The sequence below is a fragment of the Eretmochelys imbricata genome, chromosome 6 (assembly GCF_965152235.1).
Source record: "Eretmochelys imbricata isolate rEreImb1 chromosome 6, rEreImb1.hap1, whole genome shotgun sequence".
NCBI lineage: Eukaryota > Metazoa > Chordata > Testudines > Cheloniidae > Eretmochelys > Eretmochelys imbricata.
Genome location: NC_135577.1, coordinates 83,261,938 through 83,286,014, shown reverse-complemented (window position 1 = coordinate 83,286,014; position 24,077 = coordinate 83,261,938). Strand labels below are relative to the sequence as shown.

Below are 24,077 nucleotides of genomic sequence, written 5' to 3'. Positions count from 1 at the left end.
TTTTTGGTCACTGAAGCACTTTTCATCATGATGGCCCTCTGGCTGCATTGTATCTTGGTTTTTCTTTAATAGCTGGGAGGTCAGTGCTTTGACTTCAGGTAAACCGAGCCTCCTACCCTGCCTTGTCAGGAGCTTGGATTTTGTTTAAATTCTGGAGGAACTGAAATAACACTATGAGTAGTTGTACACACTTTGCACTTCAAAATGTTCTTCCCTTGCAAAAAAAAAAGTCCTTTTTTACATTACCTGTCCCATTCCTAACTGATATTTTAGATGAGTTTCTTCTTACTGGCAGAAAACTTGTCTGCCTGTATTCTTAAAATACAGAATATATATTTTGTTATCCACTTGCAGATTGGTAATGAAGGTTTAGCTGCAGACCTTACAGATGACCCTGATACTGAAGAAGCTCTGAAAGAATTTGATTTTTTAGTAACAGCAGAAGATGGAGAAGGTGCTGGAGAAGCAAGAAGTTCAGGGGATGGGACAGAATGGGGTAAGAAGCTAATACTAACAGATGTTTAGCACTGTTCGAACACTTGTTCATAACAGTACACTTATGAGCTATAATACGTACTGTTAAAGACAGAATGGATGTGTGGATGCTTGTGATGATTAGATGCTGGCAAAGTAGGAGATAATTAGGATGTTGGCTATTACAAATTTTATCCTCACACACTGCAATGTTAACAATTAGACTGTGGTTAATTTATTTCAAATTTGGCTTTGTTTTGCTGTTGAGGACAGGGTTTTTTTCTATCTTCTATATTTTTTGCTGCTCCTAGTCTATATTCCTGACCACCTCTAAAATCCTTCTTTTGTATTTTGGGATCAATGTTTTGCTAAATTTAGATTTGGTTTTGGTCTGGAGCTTTAATTTGTGTTGAGGCCTGTGTTAAATTAATTTCTGTTATATGGACTAGAAGAATTATTAAATTTAAAACTATAATTACATTATTTCTTGTCCAGATTTTCAGAAGTTGACTGCTAATATAGTCTTTATTAATAGAATCAGAAAATTGATAATCTTTTTACTGCTAGTTCAGATTTTCTTTAGATAATGAAGTAAGATTGCTAAACAGTTCCATGTGATATAAAAAGCACTAAATGTCTCTCTGATGATGTTTGAAACTTGTGAGGTATTTTTTTTAAAGAAATGGGGAGTAAGGAAGAGTGAGGTTAATCTGGGCTCCAAATATCCATCAGTTATTGCCTAATTGAATGGGCTGTCTAGTTTTTAGTTGGTAAAAACACCTCATACTTAAACACAATTGACATTTTGCTGAGGTAAGGCCCAGGACTAAAGTAACAGTGTTCGAGGTAGGGATTGCAGAATTATGGCATATAGTATAGGGGCTGCTTGGGAAAGTTGACACAATACTTGTCTAATGTGCCATTCTTTTAGTGTGTGCTTTTCTTTTCATAAACACTAAAATTCACTGCATTTTTAGAAGAACAAAACACAACAATTAACTTATCAGATTTATTTCCTTAACCTCCTTACTACTAGATTTAGAATTTTATTTAATCTTATTGGTCTAAGTGCTTTACTTCTTGGTGGGCATTCTGCATTGTTGCTGCTTGAGGAGACAAGCTATCTAAACCCCTCATTATTTTAAACAGGAGAAAATAAAATGTCTTTATATGAAGTAATCTTAAAACTGTTGAATTTCTGTAGTCTGTTTAGGTATTGAACTGATATTTCAACTTGTTGGCCTGAAGTTCTACATCAATATGTAGTTGTACGTTTGAATTATTTTATACCAAGATAAAACAGATCCTTTATTGCAGCACAAAGCTAAAGACCAAACATCAAGTGCACATGGTCGGTATTCTGTGTAATTTCTTGGAATGTAGCATTTTAACTTTCTGACATGATGTACCTTAGTCCCAAATTATTGGATTATGTTGTACATTATGGAACCTTTGCAATCCCTTCGTACAACAGCTTTTTTATCTCATACATTTTATTAGTCTTGTTAACTGGTGCTGTATTTTAAAGATATTCTAATTTGGTACTCCATTTTTGTAGTGTTTTTGCCCATAACATTATATAAGGATTATAACTTTAGTCTTCCCTTTAATCCAGAAACATGTATCTGCTGTTTTTGGATTAAATGCAGTTCCTTTTTATTTAACTGGAATCATTGAGGATTGTTTAATCCTGAGCTCTTGGGATTGAATAAACATACATTTTCTTTAATGGTTTAAAATATTCGAGATTTCCACTTAGTTTTATTTTGCGCAAAGGTTAAGGTTATAAAGGTTAAATTCCTCGTGGCATATCAGAATTGGGTACAGTATTCCAAATGTGGTCCCACTTTAGTACTGTCTATGACTATAAACTACCACGAACATATTTACCTTTTTTGTCTTAGAAATACCTTGCATAACCTTATTAATTTTTTTTTTTTAAGATAGTCCCTGAAGCCTCCCCAGTGTCCACAGTGATTCTGCTGGGAGTCCATAGTGATTCCTAGGGATTCCAAGGTTTTTTTTCACTCCCAAATATTATGTAAAACAGTGCCATCTCTTCCTTTATTTGTCTTGTCTGTTTCTTCTAAACAATCTGCTTCAGCACCAATCTGAGGCACATTTCCGTTTTGCCTGTTGAAATCATTCTTTTCCTTTGCACAAATGCTTCTGCCTATTTTTCCTTTAAGCGTCTTACATTTGCATATAGAATAGGCTAATTATACATTATATTTATAGGTTCTATTCTGCGTATGGGTCAAATTATGAAGTTTAACTTGACTTTTATGGAAGCTCATTTCCATTTCCATTCGTCCTAGTTTTTATGCAACCTTAATTTTTTTGCTGATTGTTTCGCTTTTATCCCCATCCTCCTTGCTGCTTTAATTTGTTACCTTCATAGCTTCCTTTATTCTTTTTGTTTTGTTGGTTGGACATGTACAAATCCAGTTGTTTTGTATGCCCTATGGATGTAAAATAATTTCTAATGTATAAAACTTATTTCTTTATTGTACTACTTTCTCAGATTTCTAATTTGTTTCCTGTGTGCAGGTCTCCAGACCTACAACCAGGTCTTGCTTTGCTGTCACTCCAGTTTTGAGTGGACATTTTAACTAACTTCCTTAGTAACTTTTTAAATTATTTTTATAATTCTCAGTATAGATTAACTCCAGAGATCCATAGCTTTTGACATGTGATTAACAAATTGGCAGCTATATTCAAGATATATCTTTCTCAAAGGAGACTTCTGAAAACCAACCATTGGCTTAATCTCCCTGTAGCAGTTTTTCATGAACATACTTGTATATTTGCAAACATTGTTTCCTTTTATTTGTGTGTTTAATCTTAGTTATCACATATTGGGGTTTGCAGCCCCCTTTCATGCAACAAATTTTCCTAACAGCTGACTTTCAAAACCATGAAAGATGAGAAAATTCAAATGATATTAAATGAAGAAGAATAAATTTCACAGCCTTTAAAGGGATGGAGAGTGTCGGGCTAAAATATTTCCGCAAATTTCCTATAAGGAAAATAAGATTATAATAAAAATCTACCAAACGTTTTGTCCAATCAGAGATAAATGGAGAAATTAAATGTGCAAAACGTATTTATAAGATTCTTAAGGGGCATGTCATTATAATATCTAAATACCACAGGTAAATGCATGAATATACCCCATCCCTGTGAGATAAGGAACTATTCTCTATTTACAGAAGATAAACTGAGGCTCAGAGTTTAAAACTTGCCACCTTAGGAAATCTGGACAGAGGCACGAACAGAACCCACATTTTATGAGTCCAAGTTTGGTATCTTAACCAAAAGACTATCCTTTCTGGTCAAAGCAGGACTGACTAGTGAACTAGTTACTTTAACTATCAAGATTTTCTGCACTATCTCAATGCTGGACTGTAATATTTTGATTACAAAAAGTAGTGCAGGGAATTGGTTGTATTTAAAACGATTAACAATCTACTGGTCTTCTGTTTTTAAAAATATTTTTTAAAATCCTAAATTTCAAATCCCCAAATGTTATCCCTGTCTTATGTGTAACTTGAATACTTTAATGTTGAGGAGACCTTTGAAAATTTGTGACATAAATTATTTATTAAAGATACTTCTTTTAAGCAAGTACTCTGCCCTACCTCTACCATGTACTACTGCTTTTGTACATTCATCTAACCCAGAAATGAGATGATAAATTTGTTATATCAGAATAATTCTGTGGAGACGCTGATATCATAAACATGATTAATTACAAGAATTAGCACTCCTCCCCTCCAAACTGCTTGGTTTTATGGGCGAGAAAATTGTTTTAACCAGAATACCTTCAATAATAATCAAGGAGAACACAAGAGTTAAGAAAAACACAGGCCAAGTTCATTTGCTTTTTGTTTTATTTATTTTTTGTCAGCTTTACTTTATGTAAAAGTCCTTATTTCAAAATTACATTTACTTTAACTTAGCAGTAATTTTTCTTTCTTTCCCTAGTCACATATTTCCAACTAGGGATTTGTGAATGTTTAACAATAGCAGGGGTTTCCTTTTATTTAGCGGATACAAATTTGCTATGTTTCAAAAAAGAAATGATGAGCTTTAAAAAATATTTATATATTAGAGTCTTTGGTTTCTAATATTTGTAATTAAAGATCAGAATGAGGATGTCAAACTGTCTTCACTTTTGTGAATGTTCTTTATTAACCTTCATATAAATGTTGTATGTGAAATTGTGTGTCTTTCTGGTAACATTTATGCATCATGCCCTTTAATTGGTAAAGCCCTATCTTGTGCATGTAGGATTAGAGTATGAGAGGATGCATGTGTTTGTTTTTTTAATGAACAAAATGACACTGACGTACTCAGCTTGCACTTTCATGAGTTGTACAGCATGAAATATATTTATTTGCTTATTCAAAGCTGGCTGAATAATTCCTAACACTGGCTTTCTAAAGATGCAGTAATCTTAAGTACATTAGATACCTTTGTGTATTTAGTAGTGTCAATCAATTATTCAACACGAACAGCTATTTAAAGAAAAAACTCAAATTATTTTCTCATCGGTAACAAAAATTAGCATAAAATAATATTCAGACATAATTACAGTAAATAGTTTAGTGAAAACTGTATAGAATGGGATTAATACTTTATAAACTGTAACTGACAAAACTGAGACTGCACCTTTAAAATATTTTCAAGTATAACCTAAGAACTTTTTATTGATGATTATGTTGAGCTATAACAGTCAATCACCCACAGCTTGCATTGCCAACTGCTGATTTTTTTTCTTTTAATAATATGCTGCATGTAGACAAAGATGACCTGTCCCCAACTGCTGAGGTTTGGGATGTAGACCAGGGACTAATAAGTAAACTGAAGGAACAGTACAAGAAGGAACGAAAGGGGAAGAAAGGGGTAAAGAGTAAGTGCAGATTCTGAATCTTGAAATGCAATTCGTTTTATCCATTTGGAGGACAGTTTTTTTTTTTTTCTTCTGCAAATTCTGTTTTTGTTTTTGCATTAAGTATTGTTTTCCATGATGGGGGCAACCAACTTTAACTTTCTATCTTCTAAATCTGATTATATAAGAAATATCTTGTGCCACTTGTGAGAATAGAAATGTGAAAACACTTATAAACATAAAAATCTAGGGTTAAATAGGAAAAGAGGAAAGTACCTTGAAATCTAAGTACAGTGATAGATTTTGAACACTATTGGTTCTGGGAGTGCTGTCTCGCCTTTCCTGAACTTTAACAGAAGTAGGCTAAATTTCTCCATTTGTGTAAAAAAAAAAAAAAAAAAAAGATTCTTGAATTGACTTTCCTTGAACCATGCTTTGAATCACAATTCAGTTACATTGTTGGGCCTATATTTGTGTCTGTCTGCTAGAAGGCAGCACAAGAATGAAAAAGATGCCTTTAATGTAAGGGAAAGCAAACATTTTTGTGGCTTACTCTACAATATATTTGTGCCTTGATGTTGACATTCATTCTTCCATTCAGTTAACATCTTCTGACATTTTAAAGAAAAATACTGCCATTAGGAAGGAGGAAAGGAGTAAATTCTGTCAGATGAAATGACTGATGAATAAGGCTTCCACTTAAAAATATGTAAAGTATTTAGAACTCCAGATTTTAATATTATGAATTATAAAATGAGATACATAATGCTAGAGTGTATAGAATTCAATTTGTTATATAACGCTTATATAGACAAAGAGATACATTAGTATTTGAGTTGCACTGGTGTAATTTGGGAGTAACTCCATTGAATGCAATGTTTTTACACTATTTTAATTCAGAGCTATATTTGGTCCAAAGTAATTTTACATGTGAGTTCAAAAATTTTTGTGAAGCACTTTTTAAGTTCTGTGTAAGTGATAAATATATATTTAAATTAGACTGTAAATTTTTTTCTAACATATGTTCATAGATTGCAAAGCCAGAAGGGACCAATGTCTGGTCTACTGTGTAACACAGATCATAGAATCATAGACTTTAAGATCAGAAGGGACCGTTATGATCGTCTAGTCTGACGTCCTGCACAATGCAGGCCACAGAATTTCACCAACCCATTCCTGTAACAAACCCCTAACCTATGTCTGAGCTATTGAAATCCTCAAATCATGGTTTAAAGACTTCAAAGTGCAGAGAATCTTCCGGCAAGTGACCCGTGCCACACGCTGCAGAGGAAGGCAAAAAACCCCCAGAGCCTCTACCAATCTGCCGTGGAGGAAAATTCCTTCCCGACCCCAAATATGGTGGTCAGGTAAACCCTAAGCATGTGGGCAAGACTCACCAGCCAGACACCCAGGAAAGAATTCTCTGTAGTAACTCGGGATGTTAAATGGGGTGGAACCTGTCACAGGCCATTGGGCATATTTACCGCTAATAGTCAAAGATCAATTAATTTCCAGAATTAGGCTATCCCATCATACCGTCCCCTCCATAAACTTATCAAGCTTAGTCTTGAAGCCAGATATGTCTTTTGCCCCCATAGAACTTCCCCCAAAATAATTCCTAGAACATATCTTTTAGACAGACATCCAATCTTGATTTAAAAAATGTCTGTGATGGAGAATCCACCATGACCTCTGGTAAATTGTTCCAATGGCTGGTTACTCTCACCATTAAAAATGTATGCCTTATTTCCAATGTGAATTTATCTAGCTTCAGCTTCTAGCGATTGGATTGTATTATAACTTTCTCTGGTAATTTGAAGAGCCCATTATTAAATATTTGTTCCCCATGTGGATACTTAGACTGTAATCAAGTCACCTTCTCTTTGTTAAGCTAAATAGTTTGAGCTAATAGATTTTAAATATAAAGGAAGGATTTTTATTTAAAAGTTAATTTACTTTAAATGTTCAAATATGTAATGCTATTCTGCTTTCTGTATGAGCTCTAATGTCACTTAATTCTTTAGTTTGTGCATGTTTGTTTATTTAAAGTTTTGCAGGACTTGTTTATGTAAAGGTGTAATTTTGTCAGGGTCAGAGGTAACTTAACTATTAAAAAAAAAGTTAAGTATACCTAACTGGGGCCAAACTAAAAGAAGTAAACAGGTTTGCAGAAATGTGCACCTGCATTTAGCATGTAAACAACCAGTTAGGCAATTATCAGGCTTGCATGAACTATTTTGGAAATAGGTTTTCAAATTTATTTTTGAGTACTGAAGTGGAGGTCTACCTTTGAAAATTTGTCCCTAGTAATTTGGATCCCGTTTTAACTTTCAGAACTCTCTTTCAGGCTGTGCACAACCCATAGTGACAATAAAATTCATAAACGCACTGGTATCTTTCAGTTTCTGAAAAGAATGAACTGATGTGATGTAGTTACCTTTTTAAAATTTGGATTATAAAATATATATAAAATGATTGAATGGTAGGCTTTGAATGCTGTTGAATTTGTACTTGGATTAAAGTTTTGCTTTAAATGCACAAGCACACCCTCACCCTCCACCCCCACCCCAATCACATTCTGCTTTCTCATGCTCATGAAGTGAGTAGCTCAGAGAAACAGTGAGACCAGAGGATTACACCTTTTGCTGTGGGGATATATTAACTGTTGTGGAACATGGCAGGGGCTGCAGCTTTTCTAAGCCCCAAGAAGGTCTGCTGGGAAGATATGGGGTCCACCTACACAAGCAGGGGAAGAGCAGTGTAGTGAGGAGGACTTTAAATTAGTTTCAGAGGGGACAGGTGACAAAAGCCCACTGGTAAGTCTTAAAAAGAAATGACCTTACGCGAGGTCACTTAAGCAAGGACTGTTAGGGTGCAACATGGAAAATTACAATAGGGTCGTGGGATCAACAAGAGGGGAATCTGCTCAATATCTTAGCTATCTATACACAAATGCAAGGAGTCTGGAGAATAAAACAGGAAGAATGGGAAGTATTATTACATAAACTAAATTATTACTTAATTGGCATCACAGAGACTAGGTGGGATAAGTCTCATTACTGGAATATTAGTATAGAGGGAGAGGAATTGCTTGTTCAAAAAGTACAGTCAGAGTTAAAAGGGATGAGTTGTTGTCTTTATACATCAAGAATATGTAAACTTGTTCTGAGGCCCAGAAAGAGGTGGGAGGAAGACCAGCTGAGAGTCTGTGGGTAAAGATAAAAGGGGTTAAACATGGGGATGATGACATGGTAGGGGTCTACTCTAGTTCACCAAATCAGGACAAGGAGGTGGATGAGGCATTTCTAGAACAAATAGCAGAAATATCCAAAACACGAGATCTGGTAGTAATGGTGAACTTTAACATCTCTTGGAAAAATAACAGCAAAATACAAAATTTCAATTATGTTCTAAGAATGTACTGGCGATAACTTTTTGTTCTAGAAAAGTGGAGAGAGTAACCAGGGGGACAGCCATTTTCGACTTGATTCTGATCAACAGGGAGGAATTGTTTATCAAATGTGGAAGTGGGAGGCAATTTTGGTGAACGTGATCATGAAATGATAGATTTCATGATTCTACGGAAAGGAAGGAATGAAAGCCGCAGATAATGGGACTTCAAAAAAACAGATTTAAACAAACGCTGCTCACTATCAGCACCTGAGCTGATTCATATGATTCAGCTCAGGATCAGCACCTTGCTTAATATCAGAACACTTAAATATAGTTATACTGAAAAACAAAGGTTCGTTTATTAAAAATTCACGATTTAAGTGATAGAGTAAGGATATTGGACACAAAAGCTTATATATTAAACAAAATCATGCCTTCTAGAGACTAAGGTTAACCTCCTTTCCAAAGAAATTACTTACCCAGAGTCCTTTTCAGTATTTCCAAGCAAGGTTATCTGAGATCCCATTTTCATGAGTGTAAACACACTGTCTGTTTACTTCCTAGATGCAGGATGTTGGGGTGTCTTCTTTGCCTTCTATTTATATTCCCCCAAAGTTTGTCAGTGACAGGATACTCACCTGTGGCTCATTTTTTCCCGTGCGCGGTTTTCCTGTTGACTGGAAGCGTAGGAAAGTCAAAGTGCAAAAAGCATTATTTCTTAAGCTAAAAAAATCTTTTCTTGTAGGATATTACTTTCGTAAGGGTGTAGAGACACATTTCAAGTTATATGAAAGCTGAGGGAGTTAAATTGTGACCTATCCTGTGCTCTTGACCTGAGATATTTACAAATGATAACTTTGACATCTCAGCTGAAAAGTAGATAAAGGGCCATATTCTTCTCACTGAATCTGTGCTTTTCATCTTTTCTCATTCACTTTTTTGGGGGGGCGTGGAGGGTGATGTGACCTTAGTTTAGTTTGGAGTAAATTGGTGGGTGTTCATTCCCTTAAAACCAACTGAATCAGAAGCCTTTCTTTTCATAAATTTAAAGGAGGGTACTAAATTCCTGGTAACAATTCTTTTCACAAAGCAACTTAACGAGTTGTAGGCTTTAGTTACCTCTTACCATTTTCCTAAAATTCAGATGATCTTATTTTCGTATTAATCATTCATTGCCTTAATAAGTTGTTTTATTTTTTTTCATTGTCACCTTTTTCAAGGTGAAGCAGTATTTTTTTTAGCTTGGACATATTTAGATATGACACTTTCAAACTCTTTAATTTGTAGTTTTATCCAGTGAAGATGTCTCAAATTATTTCACACACTTCATTAGTTTGAGACTATACTTTCCAGTCTCATTTGTGTGTGAACCTTGTGCATGTGAGTAGTGGACTGAATTTAACCAATGTTTGCCTGCTTGCTTACATTCAGAGAAGCCTGACCAAGTCACTTCCATCTTAAACACCTTTTGTGTGGCCAGTTTCATAGGCTTGTTGGAGTACAATCTAGAACAACCTACACATGTTCGTGTGCTTTTATGTACAACCTTCCATCTGGTGAGCTCCAAGTGCTTTTCAAAAAAGGAATTTAGAGTCCCAACACCCCTAGGAGTTTGGTAAATATTACTGTCTCAGTTCTGGTGTTAACTGCACCTCTGTCCCCTCAATTGTCTCATCAAGGGTTCCCCTTTAGGTATAAGGCCTCCAACTATCACCTTTCTGAGTGGGGACCTGTGACCAGAGATTTAGGCTTGCAGTGCCCCTGAAATTCACAGTGTTTATTCCAGTAGGTCTGACTTAGTCCAGCTCCTGCAATTCTCTGTCTCAAGGGAAAATGACAGTGCGTACCAGTAACCAGTGAGCTTTCACAAAGCACAGTATGCTTATTGTAGGACAAAGGTATAACAGAAAAAAAAATCCTAAAACAACAAAAAATCTGCATGCTTGCTAAGCTTACAAGATTCTGTCTTCCACATGGAGACACTGGCAGGTTCCAGTCCTTCACATTTTCTAATAGGGCTTTGCCCTCTGTAACGCTATCCTGTCTTTTCTTAGATCAAAATGAGGGTCTGAGTTAATTCACGCTGCCTCTTTATGCCAAAAGCCCTTACTTTGTCTGCTGGGCCTGTTGATCCCAGTCTGAACCAGTATATGCAGTCTTACAGACACACAGACACACACAGACAGACAGAGACTTGTCTGGAGTTTTTGACCTGTCCTGGGATTTGCAGAAATTGTCCCCCATTGTAATTCCTGGAATAAATTTTTGGTAACCCTTCCCATGAAGCTGAATACAATCCCTAACTTGCAAAAATACGTGTAACATTTATACAAACAAATATTAGTGAATAATCCCCATGCCTATGGCATCTGGTTTGTCTTTAGTCTTTTGAAGTTTCCACACTTCCAGTGTCTCACATTTGTCTCAATTACTTTCACTTACAAATGAGGAAAGAAGTTAAAGGGATTTACCATTCTATTGTCCAAGACTAGATAGAGCACTGGGTCGGATAAGGCTGTTTTTCTATTGTCTTAACTAAGAATATCTTGTCCATCACCGTCAGCATTACTGCATGCAAGTCAATAAGAACGTGAATTTGTGCAAACGAGTTCAGGAAGAAGAAAACTTAAGCTAGTTTGTGAGTAGTATTGTGTTATGCATTTAACACTGGCACAGAGTTCCCCTTTTCCTGTTTGTTTTAGTCTGTCTTCTTGAACACAGTTAGTTGAAACTGAAGGGGCACAAGCAGTACCGTACTTAAGTTTCGAAACATTTGTCAATGCTTGTGCCCCATCTACAATCTGCTGAGGACAGGATTGCTCCCAGGTTTGTACACTAGATAAAAAAAAAAAAAAAGTTGGCATTGTATGGGCTATTAACTGAAGCAGCTCTGTTTACTTACAACTAACATAGCTTTCCTGTTACCCCTTTTGCTATCATTAGCTATGTCTTTCAGCTTGTATAAAAATACTGTATTTCATTGTTAAATCGGTTAACTTGTCTCCAGCAGAATTAAACCTAACTTAACACTGGTTTTGGCAAATTGCATCTTTACCTGCATATACTACTGAAAGCAGGAGAGTGTTTATCATCTGTAACCATACCAAGATATAATTTTTGGTTCTACTGAAAACTAAGGCTATGTCTGCGCTACGAAGTTACGTTGACAATTGTCCACCACTGTAATTAAACCTCTTTTGTACATCCACACACTGCCCTTTGTTTATGGTGCAGTGCATTCACTACGGTTGATGCTCTTGCATCGACAGAGAGCAGTGCACCGTGGTTAGCTATCCCACTGTGCAGCTTGCCACCCTCTGCCACTTGGTGTTCTGGGAAGAGATCAGTGTATTTCTAACTAGTGTTACAGTGACATGTGAGTGCCAGACTTCACATCCAGTTGAGAATATACATCTGTGCAGGGAGAAATAAATAACTTTTGATAAGAGACAAAAGCTTCTGAATATGTTGACTAGTTTTAAGCCTAGATGACTTTATCTGAAATGTCCTGCTTGTAGAATCTTTGAAGTTACTAGTTTTCTTTTTGTCTGACATTTTATGGTAGAAGTCCATTTTTCTTTATATCATTGTATGTCTTTTCAAATGGACTAACATAAGATGAAACTTTGAAAAATTGTTCTTTTGCAAATTATTTTCTGCTTTTTTCTTTACCTGTATATTGGATGTGAATGTCGCAGGTTTTTTTAAAAAAACAAAACAAAAAACCACATCCTTAATGCAGAACTCTACTATGTAAGGTCATACATATTTATCAGCGCTATATCCTGTACAGATAGAAATGCCAGTGACAATTTCAAATCAGACTTTTTAAAATTAGAAACTTAATTGTAGACATATGTAAATCTATTTTGAGTGTGGCCCTGACTAATCATGATTGGGCTTAATAAAAATTTTGTACAAAATAATTTTAAATGCTATTTTAAAAACAAACCGGGAAAGTTAATTGTTTGTTGCACCCCCATTACAAGTCATCTCTACCTCTTTCCTTTGTAAGGTAACTTTCTGTTTGTACTTGAGATTTTCTGTGTTAATTCATGTAGTGTAGTTAAAACTGTTTAATACTGCAAACGTTTAGTTCTGATGTATTTTGTTTAAAGGTTACTCTCTAACTGTTACATATTTGGTTTTTCATAGGGACTTGAGGTGCTGGGTTCTTTCATTTCCACAGCAGAATATAAAGCTGTACTGCACATGAACAAGTCAGTTCTAATCAATTTTTTTGACTAGGTGGATAAAAACCACTTGCATATAGTTTTCAGATTGTGTTTAACTGGTTTTCAAAATTTCCAAAACAACACTCTATAACAGTTAAAGCATCATAACCAAAAATCATAACCAATGTCTTTATTCTTTAAGGAGGTTCCATTAGTAATCTTTCTTGTTTAATTAGGAAACTGGATTTATTGACTGCTGTCAAGTCAAGCAGTAGCAATCAAATGAACCTTTGCTGCTGACATTAATTTACAGGGGTCAACAGGACAAAACTTCACGACATGATAGCAGATCTGGGCGATGATGAGCTACCCCACATCCCTTCAGGAATCATTAATCAATCTAGGTCACCCTCTTCTAGAATGACTGATGAAGGTTCAGGAGCAGAGGAAGGTACAAAAAAATTCAGCTACTTATTATATTTTAGAAGGTTTAAATTTAAACACACGCTATCACTTATCCCCTCAAAGACTTAATGCTGTTACAGTTGTCAATAATAGGACATCAACAGTGCTTACAAGTCTGTTCACACAAGTTTGATTTTTTTTGCACGACTACCACTTAAAGCTTTTGTGTCTCAGAGAAATCAAAATCAGAACTTTACATGTCAAGTGTTTTTTGTCTTTTTTTATTCAATTTTATGTGAAACTCCCTGGTTTCTGACTTTGTCAACTCTTAAGTCGCTTGTTGCAGAATCCCTTTTTAAAGTAATCTTATCTGGATGGTACATTATAAAACTTAGTATAAAAAGTGATGATTGTAAGTTTGATACTCCATTTGTATTGAAAGGTGAGATAAAAATAGTTATTTAAAAGTAGTGAAGTAATCACAAAGGATGAATTTGGCTCTCTACCTTCAAATTATTAATACTACTTATATAGGTAGAGTACTTTTTTTAATTAGCTACTTTTGATTTATCCTATCCTTAACCAACTATTAGCTCCAGATGCAGTTGAACTATCACTTTTATCCCACTTCCTGCAAGAAAGGCACTGGGAAATTGACTTAAAGTAGTTGAACACTTGAAGGGGGTTGGTTACAAGATTTTGTGCATCTATATTTTTTAACAACTTGAGTTATTTTTAGATTAATACAGCATTTGTACTAATGCTGCTTACTTCAGTGTTAGTCTCATGCCAAAGGTCACACAGTTATGTTATAAACTAAGATTATAATCTGTCTTTCTCACAAAACGTATTGAAGTATTTCTTGCAAATTCCAACCTTTAGGGCTTTGAGTAGCTTCTAGCCCCAGTGTTGTCATAACTGCCCCAAAAGTGGTGAGATTTATAACAAGATAAAAACATCAGTCTGTCACTTTGTGTCAGTCAAGCACAGCTTCCAGTGTCCAGATATTTTCCAGTGTCCTTTTATTTAAGAAGTTGTCTTTAAGTAAGAAGTTGTCCTTCTATTTCACAGTAATCTGTTAAAAGTAAAATTGGACATAGTCTTTTAGGGCTTGTCTAAACACACATGTTGCACTAGTGCAAGACTTACCCATATAGTGCACTGTAAAAACTTTTCTGATGGGTTGCAGTCACACTGTGCCACTTGTACCTGTGCCTATTGCAACAGTTGTGGCCACATCGCAGCACGCAGTATCGCTAAAAGCATGGAGTGCTCTGGCAGGGGATCCCTGTCTCTATCGCCTACAGCCTCACTCCCTTATGAGAGATTTTTGCTGTGTATACTTGTAGGGATTTCTGAACTCCCACAGTTCCCTCAGATCTGCCTATAGGTCACCTTTCCTGCACTGTAGTCAAACTACCTGCTCCAAACCTAGATGAGGCACAGAAGAATGCAGCACTCCTCTCTGCTGTTAGGACAGGATGTAATTCTGTCACATGGAGGAGTTCATAGCTGTAGCAAGATGAGTTACAAAACTCAGAGTAATGTTTGCGAAGAAAGAAAGACAGCAAATCGGAATTTGAGGAAAGATTTCTTTCAGTCATTTGGGGCCATAGTTTCCATTGTTTGGTGTGCCATCTATTGCATCTTTATCCAGAAACTCCGCAGTATTCTAGAGAGAGGACTACATATGCCTAATTTCAACTGTGAACCCTAGAATCATCATCATAAAGCAAGGCATGTTTCTTGCTTAGATTTTTATTCTTGTGTTTTAGGAGACATTACTTCATTCTAAAATACAGGAGTGTAATCTGGTTAAAATATTGGACCATAAAAACCAATACTTCCACACCTTTTTAAAATGTTTTGTTGCATAGTTCATGTGAATCTGAGTGGACGGGTGGAGGAGGGTGAGTGGTCTTCTCAGGGAATGTTATACCACCAAATGCTTTGGATGATTAAAAATTGTCTGCACTCCAGTATATTCACAAATCATTCCGAAAGGTGTCTCTAGAACTTTTCCATTTCACACTATTTGCCATTTTGTTATGTGAGCGTATTTTCCAGACCATCAATTTGTTTTGATTTTCTTCATATACTTCTGTCGTTGTGAGCTGTAGTGTGAACATCCCAGTAACCCCATGTGTCTTATTTTTTTCCTTACCTTCCTGCGACTTTTTAAAAACGAGTTTTAAAACTTAAATTCTCTCTCAACTAGTTGTGTTAGTGGTCCTTTGACAATATTAAACAAATATTTCATAATTTATGCTACACCAGGTGGTATGAAGTCAGTAGTAGTAGATAGTTTAGTCATCTCATTTGTAGAAGCTCCAGAACAAAATGAAAATCTTCATTGCACTCCTTCTGTCCATGTTCTGCTGCTTTAATAAATTGAATGAGAACAGCACATTTCATTATCATAAATGACAATTGTATCTGAACAGCGTAATACTGCCCAGTGATTTTATTTCATCTAACTATTTCAAGCAGTTTTGACTGAGGACATTCACTATAATCCTCCTTACCAGGCCACACTAGCTCAACTGTTGAGTTGCAGTAAGCCATAATATGTCTCTGGTTACACAAATGGCCTGTGTAATCCTTTGCTGCAGTACAAGAGGCTACTTGCTGTAATGTCACATTGAAAACCATAATTCTGAAAGAAAAGGAGTGCTTTGCACTTTCGTTTGCATGGCAATAACCAGAACACTATTCAGACTCAGATTGGTTTCGTGGTACCTTTGGTGTGTGAGCTCTGTTACAAAGAGGCTTGAATGTGATTGTGCACAGGTGGTTTTTTCCCCCCGTGCTTCACAAGATAAATTATAAACAATTATCCTGTTTTAAAATATTTCCAACCACATTTGGACTATTTTAATGTTTTTTATCCCAAAACAGCTAGTTACATTGATGCAAACTGAAACTTGTCATAGACTTATACGCTTGGAAAAACCATAAAATGTAACACGTACATTTGTCAGTCTTCCACTAAAAACCACTCTGAACCAGCTACATTTTCTAATAATTCTGTACTTAAATTTCTGAAAACAGGGTTAGTCCATTGGTACAGTCCTGCTGTCCTCCATTGTGGTCTTACTCAGAGCATGGTTGCTTTCTAAGCCTTCTCTTCGGGTACATGAGTAGCTGGGCAGACTTTTTTTTTTAATGGTTGCTTTTTTAAGGCAAATAATAGTGTTAATTGGCTGATAGTGCTTATTTTATACAGTACATAATGTTGGCTGCTGTTGTGATAATTATAAATAACCTCTGGATGATAAATATTTGATTAAAGAATAGACTAAGAGGGAAGGTTTGTGTGATTGGACTTTAAGCTCATCTGATTATGTATTTATAGTGCAATATTTAATCTGTAGGCTATTGGCTGAATTTCATTTGTTTATTCATAGTTTTAACAAATTTAAGTGCTAGGATGGCTGGTGCATCTTTTTACTCAGTTTCTGCCATAAGAAATATTATACTAGAGCATAACTTGTCATTGGTATGGATACGATAGACAGTGACTTCACCAGAACATACTTGTATTTAAATTGGAGGATAATGGTAACTATACAGTTCTATACTGCATGAGCAAATAACTCTGGTAACCTTAATTCCTAAAAATCCTTAATCTTGAACAGTAGCTCATCAATGTTAATTATACATTTTTATTTATTTATTTATTTATTTATTTGGAATATTTCAGGTAGGTCCATTGCAATGAAAAAAATGTTTTTGCTATTCAAAGTTGTTCACCTCTGTTTTGATGATAGTTGTAAGTTCATGTGTCTTTTTTATTACTTGGTTGTCATCTATTTTTATTAACTTTTGACCATGAATGTTCCTTAAATAAAAAAGCCCAAATTTAAAATGAGAAATTTTGGAACAGAGTTTCAAGTTAGAACTAAAATTTTGCTTTTGGAAAATTAGTTTCCAGCTTCTAAACTCTGTTCACCTTTTTGAAGTTTCAGATGAGTCTGAGTATAGTTGCTGTAGATTTAGATGGCAGAGTTCTGAATTTCTCTTGATAGTGAAAAGAAAAGGTGTACTTTTGGCACCTTAGAGACTAGCAAATTTATTTGAGCATAAGCTTTCGTGAGCTAAAGCTCGCTTCATCGGATGCATGCAGTGGAAAATACAGTGGGGAGATTGATAGAGGCACACTGTCTCAAAGATGGTTCTGAGATGCATTACACATTTGGGAAGCAGGATATCGCCTACAGTTCCCAGGTGCGGAGAGGATATGTTCCTCTTACTACAGCCTCTTATGGGGTGCAGCTTACTACTTGAATTGTAACTGAACAGTTTTACTCATGATGCCAGGACTTTGCCCCAAGGGGAGTGTAAGGGAGCAGATGCTGGACACTGGGGGACTGGAATTTTTGAATTCTTATGCAGGCTCAGCAATGGGAGAAAGGCTCTTCAGGGCTTTTACTTGCCCTTTGCCTTTCCCCTCCTATATTCCTTGTGTGTTTGTAGGGACCAGGCAGAACATGGACTTCAGTGAACAATCCTATTACATTTAGTGAAGATTTTGCAGGTTGTGTTTCTCTGTAGACCTTTTGTCATGTCATCTTAATGCACGTTTCATGCAGAACATAATGGATCTCTTCCTTCTGTTCTTTACTGCTCTACCCCAACACTTCTGCTGGAACATCAATATTGGGAAATTCAGAGTTGGTATAATTAGGGTTGGTGACTAAAATAAGAATGTTTAATCTTGTAGTAAGGAAACTTGTACATCCATACACCCAGAAAATAATTTAGGGCATTTTACTTATTGGAAGTATGACTTCTTTGGGAAAATAAATCTGATTGTTTTAGGATGCAGTTACTTGACCCTTTGCATATGCGAGGTTTCTAATGAAATATTGGCAAAAATGAAAACTACTAAGGGACATTGTCAAGTAGTTTTGGCCCAAAATTAACAGAAGAAATGGCTTGCTCTCTTGCACACATGCAGTTTTGCCTGGAAAGTTTAAATCAGGAATATATTTTTCCTTATCAGGTGTCCTAATTTTGTTATTTGGAAAGGTTGTAATACCAAGAAATAAAACAACTCCCTACCCCCACCCACCCATCTTTTAGTAAGGTAGATTTTTTTCCCAGAAGCTCTGTGTGTAAATCCTCATTCAAATACCTTGCAAACAAATAAATTTTTTTGTGGAGGTGCAGGGGGGAGTCCTAGCTAATGCTGAAGAGTAAAGAGTGTGAATGAATGCTGGAGAAGATGATTCAACCTGAATTGAAAATGAACATTTGTTCAAAAGCGGCATTGTTTAGAACTAATTGATGATAATCAGTAAGAAAAATGTGTAAAGCTTCAAATGTTTTAAGGAGCATGCAGCTAGCTAACATGAATATCAGTTGTCTATTTTTAAAGTTTATCAAAAATGTTTGGATACAATCAAATGCAGAACTCAGTAATTGCAAATGTTGTAGGTTCTTGTGTTTTAAAACCCTGTCTGTATATATGTGGTGGAGGGTAGGTCCTTCGTGGGGAATTTATAGGCTAAAAGTACTTGCTCATGGAGGCAAATGTTTATTGCCTTAATAGCTTCAAATTTAGGGTATGTAGTCACTACCCGCCGGATTGGCGGGCAGTGATCGATCAACCGGGGATCGATTTATCGTGTCTAGATGCGATAAATCGACCCCCGAGTGCTCTCCCGTCGACTCCTGTACTCCACTGCTATGAGAGGCGCAGGCAGAATCTATGGGGGAGCAGCAGCTGTCGACTCACTGCGGTGAAGACACCACGGTAAGTCGATCAAAGTACGTTGACTTCAGCTGTGTTATTCACGTAGCTGAAGTTGCATAACTTAGATTGTTCCTCCGCCCTAGTGTAGACCAGGACTTAAAGAATTATTTTCATATGTATGTATGTATGTATATGCTCATGTTTTCTTTTCCACTAGGAGGAGGAGATTTTACCATAATTTATATCTAGTTAATGACAGTTCAGTCCTTATACACTGCTGTGCCTTGAAATGATGACTGATGAAGTTTTTTCATTTTGTAAATTTGAGGTTTTTCCTCAAGATTTAAACTGTTTTGTTCTTTGTAGCAGAGCCAATAACGTTTTCATCTGGAGGAGGCAAGTCATTTATTATGGGTTCTGATGATGTTTTGTTAAGTGTACTGGGCCTTGGAGACCTTGCAGACTTGACAGTAACAAATGATGCAGACTATAGTTATGATGTAAGTGAAATTTTATTTTAAAATTCCATATACAGCTGAATATAATCAATGATGGTCAATTTTTCAGAATATTTCAAACCTATAGGACAGCTTGTCTTAGAGGCAAAAGCTACATTGTTGTAGAAAGAAACACCTCATAAACTAGCAAAACAGCTTGTGAAATCAAAATGAAATATTAGTTTTTAATTAATGAATTTGTAATTCATATTTTAACTTTTTTGTTTGTTTTTTACTTAACATGTTTTCCAAACAAGTTTAGGTGAATTCTTTTAAACAAAAATGGGAATTGCCCCAGACATGGAACACTAAAATGTTGGAGTTAAAACCATATATTGATAACTTAAATTTCTAGATGTTTGCTATTTTTATGTATAAAATTGTGTATATATAGTAGTGTATAGTAGCTTATCGTTGTAGTGTGAATTTTAGATTTACATGTGTGGAATATTCTTTCATTTTATCATACAGCAGTGTCCTACATTTTTTTCCACTGTGCACAAAATTACTGCCCATGGTAATGTTTTTAATATGAAATTTGTACTGGCTAGTAATGTTGATGTTGGGTTCGGGGGCGGACAGGGGATTATTTGTGTGCGTCCATCCATCCGGGCAAGTCCTTACACATTGAGGTATATCTTAAATAGTGTTGCATTGTGTTTTAGACGAATAAGGGCTTGTATACATTACCCGCAAGATCAACAGGCAACGATCGATCCAGTGGGAGTCGATTTATCGCGTCTAGTGTAGATGCGATAAATCGACCGCTGAGCGCTCTCCCATCGACTCCAGTACTCCACCGGAGCAAGAGGCGCAGGCGGAGTCGACGGGGGAGCGTCAGCAGTCGACTCATTGCAGTGAAGATACCGCGGTGAGTAGATCTAAGTACGTCGATTTCAGCTACGTTATTCACGTAGCTGAAGTTGCGTAACTTCGATCGATTCCTCCCCCCAACATATTATTTAAAAGAATTGAACAAAATTATAATTCATTATATTGCACAACTGCAGTGTATAAAATGGATTCGAAGTTTTAAAACAGAAAAATAATATCTCATGTTCTTCTGAATTTTTCTCCTTTTAAATTTATTTCCCTAAAAGTAGTTTGGTTTTTATTAAAATTCTGTTTATGACCTTGGACATGGGAGTATTTTCTGACAGAAATTACAGCTAAATTTTCTCATCAAATAGATGTTAAAATCAGAAGGGATGGTTGATAGATAATCTAATCTGATCTCCTGCATAACATAGGCAATAGATCATCCAGTCTGACAACAATTATATACAGCAAATGTCAGCGATATTTAAGGCTTTCTTGGAGTAGGAAAATCTCACTGAAGGGGAAAAGAGAAAACTAAGAAAATAAGTCATTTTTCAGATTTTAAAATGAAGGCTCTAGTAACAGTAGATTTGAGTCGTCTTTTAAAAGTGCATTTCCCATAGGACATCAAAAATACTGTGTTGGAATTCAAAATATCTAATTGAGTCCGTTTCAAGATTTTTAGAAAAGATGCTTTTACCGCTTGCAACTGTTGTCATAGTCAACAAGTATTCTTGTCTCTTAACTGGTATGGCTTTTTATAAGATACAAAACTGATGCATAAAGTACTAAACTCAATATTAAACAGTAATAATTGTTGTATTCTAGTCTGTGGCCCAAGAAAGATTGGGAATAATATTGATCCAGTATTGGTTATATAGAATTCTTTTTCTATTTAGAGCTGAGGAAAAAGCTACACTTGCAACAGAAGAAATACTTGCTCTTGCAGGTTTAGATTGTACTGAGATTTGATTTGGTATCCTGAATACCTTTCTGGAAAGATGGATCATAAAAGCTAAAAAGGAGATACTAAATAATTTCCCTCCAGATACTATATGAAATCCCAATATCTTTACATTGGTTGGTTTGTACATAAATACTGGTTGTCTCTTTAGTTCTGTAGCCTATAAACATGAAGAATTGTGATGGATACTGGTTCACTGGAAAACTAGTCCAGTGGCATTTTATATTTTGTTTCTCACTTGTTAGTAAACTTTTAAAAACATGCCAGAAATTAGAAACTATTTGGCCTTCTTTTACTAAATTCCTGTGCCATTTTTGCAGACTCCTTGGTTTTGTCTCAGTATTATTGATATAGCTCTCAAAATTTTGTTTGGTGCTTCAGAGCTAGCAATGGATGCTTGAATTTTTTGTATCTCCAGCAAAATCGTACTTATTTAAATCCATGTCCTAAACACTTCAGTCTTCAAACACTAACATACAGTATATAATTTTATATACAAGATCAGTACATAAATTTTTGTTTGTTTGTTTTTAGCTGCCAGCCAATAAAGATGCCTTTCGGAAGACATGGAATCCTAAGTATACGCTACGCAGCCATTTTGATGGAGTGCGAACATTAGCTTTTCATCCTGTAGAGCCTGTGCTGGTTACAGCCTCTGAGGACCATACTTTAAAACTTTGGAACTTACAGAAAACAGTTCCTGCCAAAAAGCAAGTATATGATGGTTTTCTTTTTTTAAGTTTGTTGTATATGTTATTGTCTCTCTAAAATCTTTTTTATTACATTCAATTTAATAGTAATGTTTTAACTGATAGTTGAATATAATCACCTTTCTGTTTTTGTTTTTTTTCCAGGAGTGCCTCTTTAGATGTAGAACCTATCTACACGTTTAGGGCCCACATGTGAGTGTTTGCCAGTTAATACTTCAGAAGCAACCATTGCTACCTATTATGGATTCAGTAAAATGTTTAGGCTTAAAGATCACAATTTTATTAACATTATTTATGCGTGGTGCCAAAGATGTGCATAATTGTTTATAAAGCGAGTAAAAACTGTCTCTGTCCTGAGGAGTGAACTGTCAAGATAAAAAAATGACGACGACAACAGGGCGTAACAAATGTAGAAGGCTTAAGGGGAAGGGACAGAGGATGTGGAAGAAGACGCTGAAATTGTTCTGTAATGAAGACTGCCGGGGTTTTTTATACGATATGTAAAGTCTACTTTAAGTGGATTTGGAGAAGAAGCATAGGAGGTGAGGGTGGAGGTTTATTAGATAGATTTAGGAAGGAAGCTTCACATATAGGGAGTTGCATGAAAAAGGATATAGAGGGCAGTCATGGGTTAAATGCAGAGCGTGGATGGGTTGAAGAACAAAATGAGACCAAGCATAGATATCGGAAGGATCTAAATTGCGTAGGGCCTTGAAAGTGAGAATGACCAATCAAAATTCAGTGCCAAAAGCAACAAAGAGCTTATGAAAGGGATCTCAGTTGGGTTAGTTTGGACATAGGTATCAGTTAAGGCAGATGTTTTCACAACAGAGTTTTGAATAAGATAGAGGTTGGGAGTGAAGCAAATGCCAGGAAGTCCAGTTGGCGTAGAGTTGAATTAATCAAGATGGATTAAGATCAAAGCCTGATCAAGACTTCAACCAGAAGATCTGCAATGCCAAACCAGACCTACTTTCCCATGGGTCTTGAGTTTACCTATGTTTGTGTTTGGATGGGTATCTCATCTGAGATGCATCATGAAACCTATTCCCACCTCCCAGCATATCACAATCCAAGTTTTGGGAAGAGGCGCTAGTGCAAACTGGTTTACCCCAAAAGGGACTCTTGTTCATCAAGTTGTGACAATAAACTCACTTGAACAAGATAAGGTCAGTGCAACCTGTCAGGTGCTCCTTAAAGCAGCTGATCCAGCATTTATAAAAACTATGCTGATGGTAAATGACTGTCAGATCACTGAACTGTTGCACTGCTAATTGGGACCCAATCAACTAACCCTGGCTTCTGACTCAACAGAATAAACTAGAGGAAGGCAAAACAAAATAACTCAGCATGGTGTTGATGCGCTGAGGGGAAATTCCTTTTTCTTGGGTATGGCAGTTGATTGTATCCTGTACATGCAGTCAAGAATAACCAGTCCCACATCCAGCAACTACAAGGTCCAAAGTAATGCTCTGAGGGGAAGGTGTGGAAAACTTTCTGCTTCTGAAAGTGGCATATGCTTCTTTCCCATCCAGAAATATTTATGGATTCTCCTTCCCTCTGACAGAATAATTTGGGTGGTAAAATAAATCTCTCCTAATCCCATGCCAACCCACAAAGGAGGCAAGCCTGCAGCCCCAGGAGCTGGCCCTGCGTTAGGTCTGACAAGTACTATTGTTCTTGTGAGAATTACAGGGGTCATAACTGCTCAAACACATTCTAATCTTGGGAGAATTCTGTGCCAAAAAATAAAAAATTCTGCACACAGTATTTTGCATATTATATTCATGCAAGTGTCAATTATTTTGGTAATTTATTTAAATTACAATACAGTGGATGGAGAATGGAATTGAGGAACATTGGAGAAAATCCCCAAACCCCCTTTGTCTAAAGTAAAGTAGCTAGGTTTGACCCTTTATTTCTAGTTATTAGTCAACAAATATATGCAGCCATATGCTCAGTGTTACATCACAGGCAACTGAAGAGTAAGTGAGGGTTGGGGATCAGAATCATGATTTATATCGGCTACTGACCATCTCCAGAAAGGT

The 24,077-nt window shown here is 36.0% G+C and overlaps 1 protein-coding gene across 5 annotated transcripts in view; it reads left to right on the top strand.

Annotated features, from left to right (window-relative positions):
• Positions 1 to 24,077, top strand: part of STRN3 (striatin 3) — a 95,451-nt gene that overhangs the window by 54,649 nt on the left and 16,725 nt on the right. Inside the window, exons 7-12 of one of the 5 annotated variants that reach the window (XM_077818980.1) lie at positions 355 to 496; positions 5,279 to 5,389; positions 13,250 to 13,387; positions 19,409 to 19,539; positions 21,854 to 22,029; positions 22,174 to 22,221. In XM_077818980.1, the coding sequence (XP_077675106.1) occupies positions 355 to 496; positions 5,279 to 5,389; positions 13,250 to 13,387; positions 19,409 to 19,539; positions 21,854 to 22,029; positions 22,174 to 22,221 (746 nt within the window). Of the gene's footprint in view, positions 1 to 354; positions 497 to 5,278; positions 5,390 to 13,249; positions 13,388 to 19,405; positions 19,540 to 21,853; positions 22,030 to 22,173; positions 22,222 to 24,077 lie in introns of all 5 variants that reach the window. The other 4 variants (XM_077818978.1, XM_077818981.1, XM_077818983.1 and 1 more) reach the window with 4 other exon arrangements.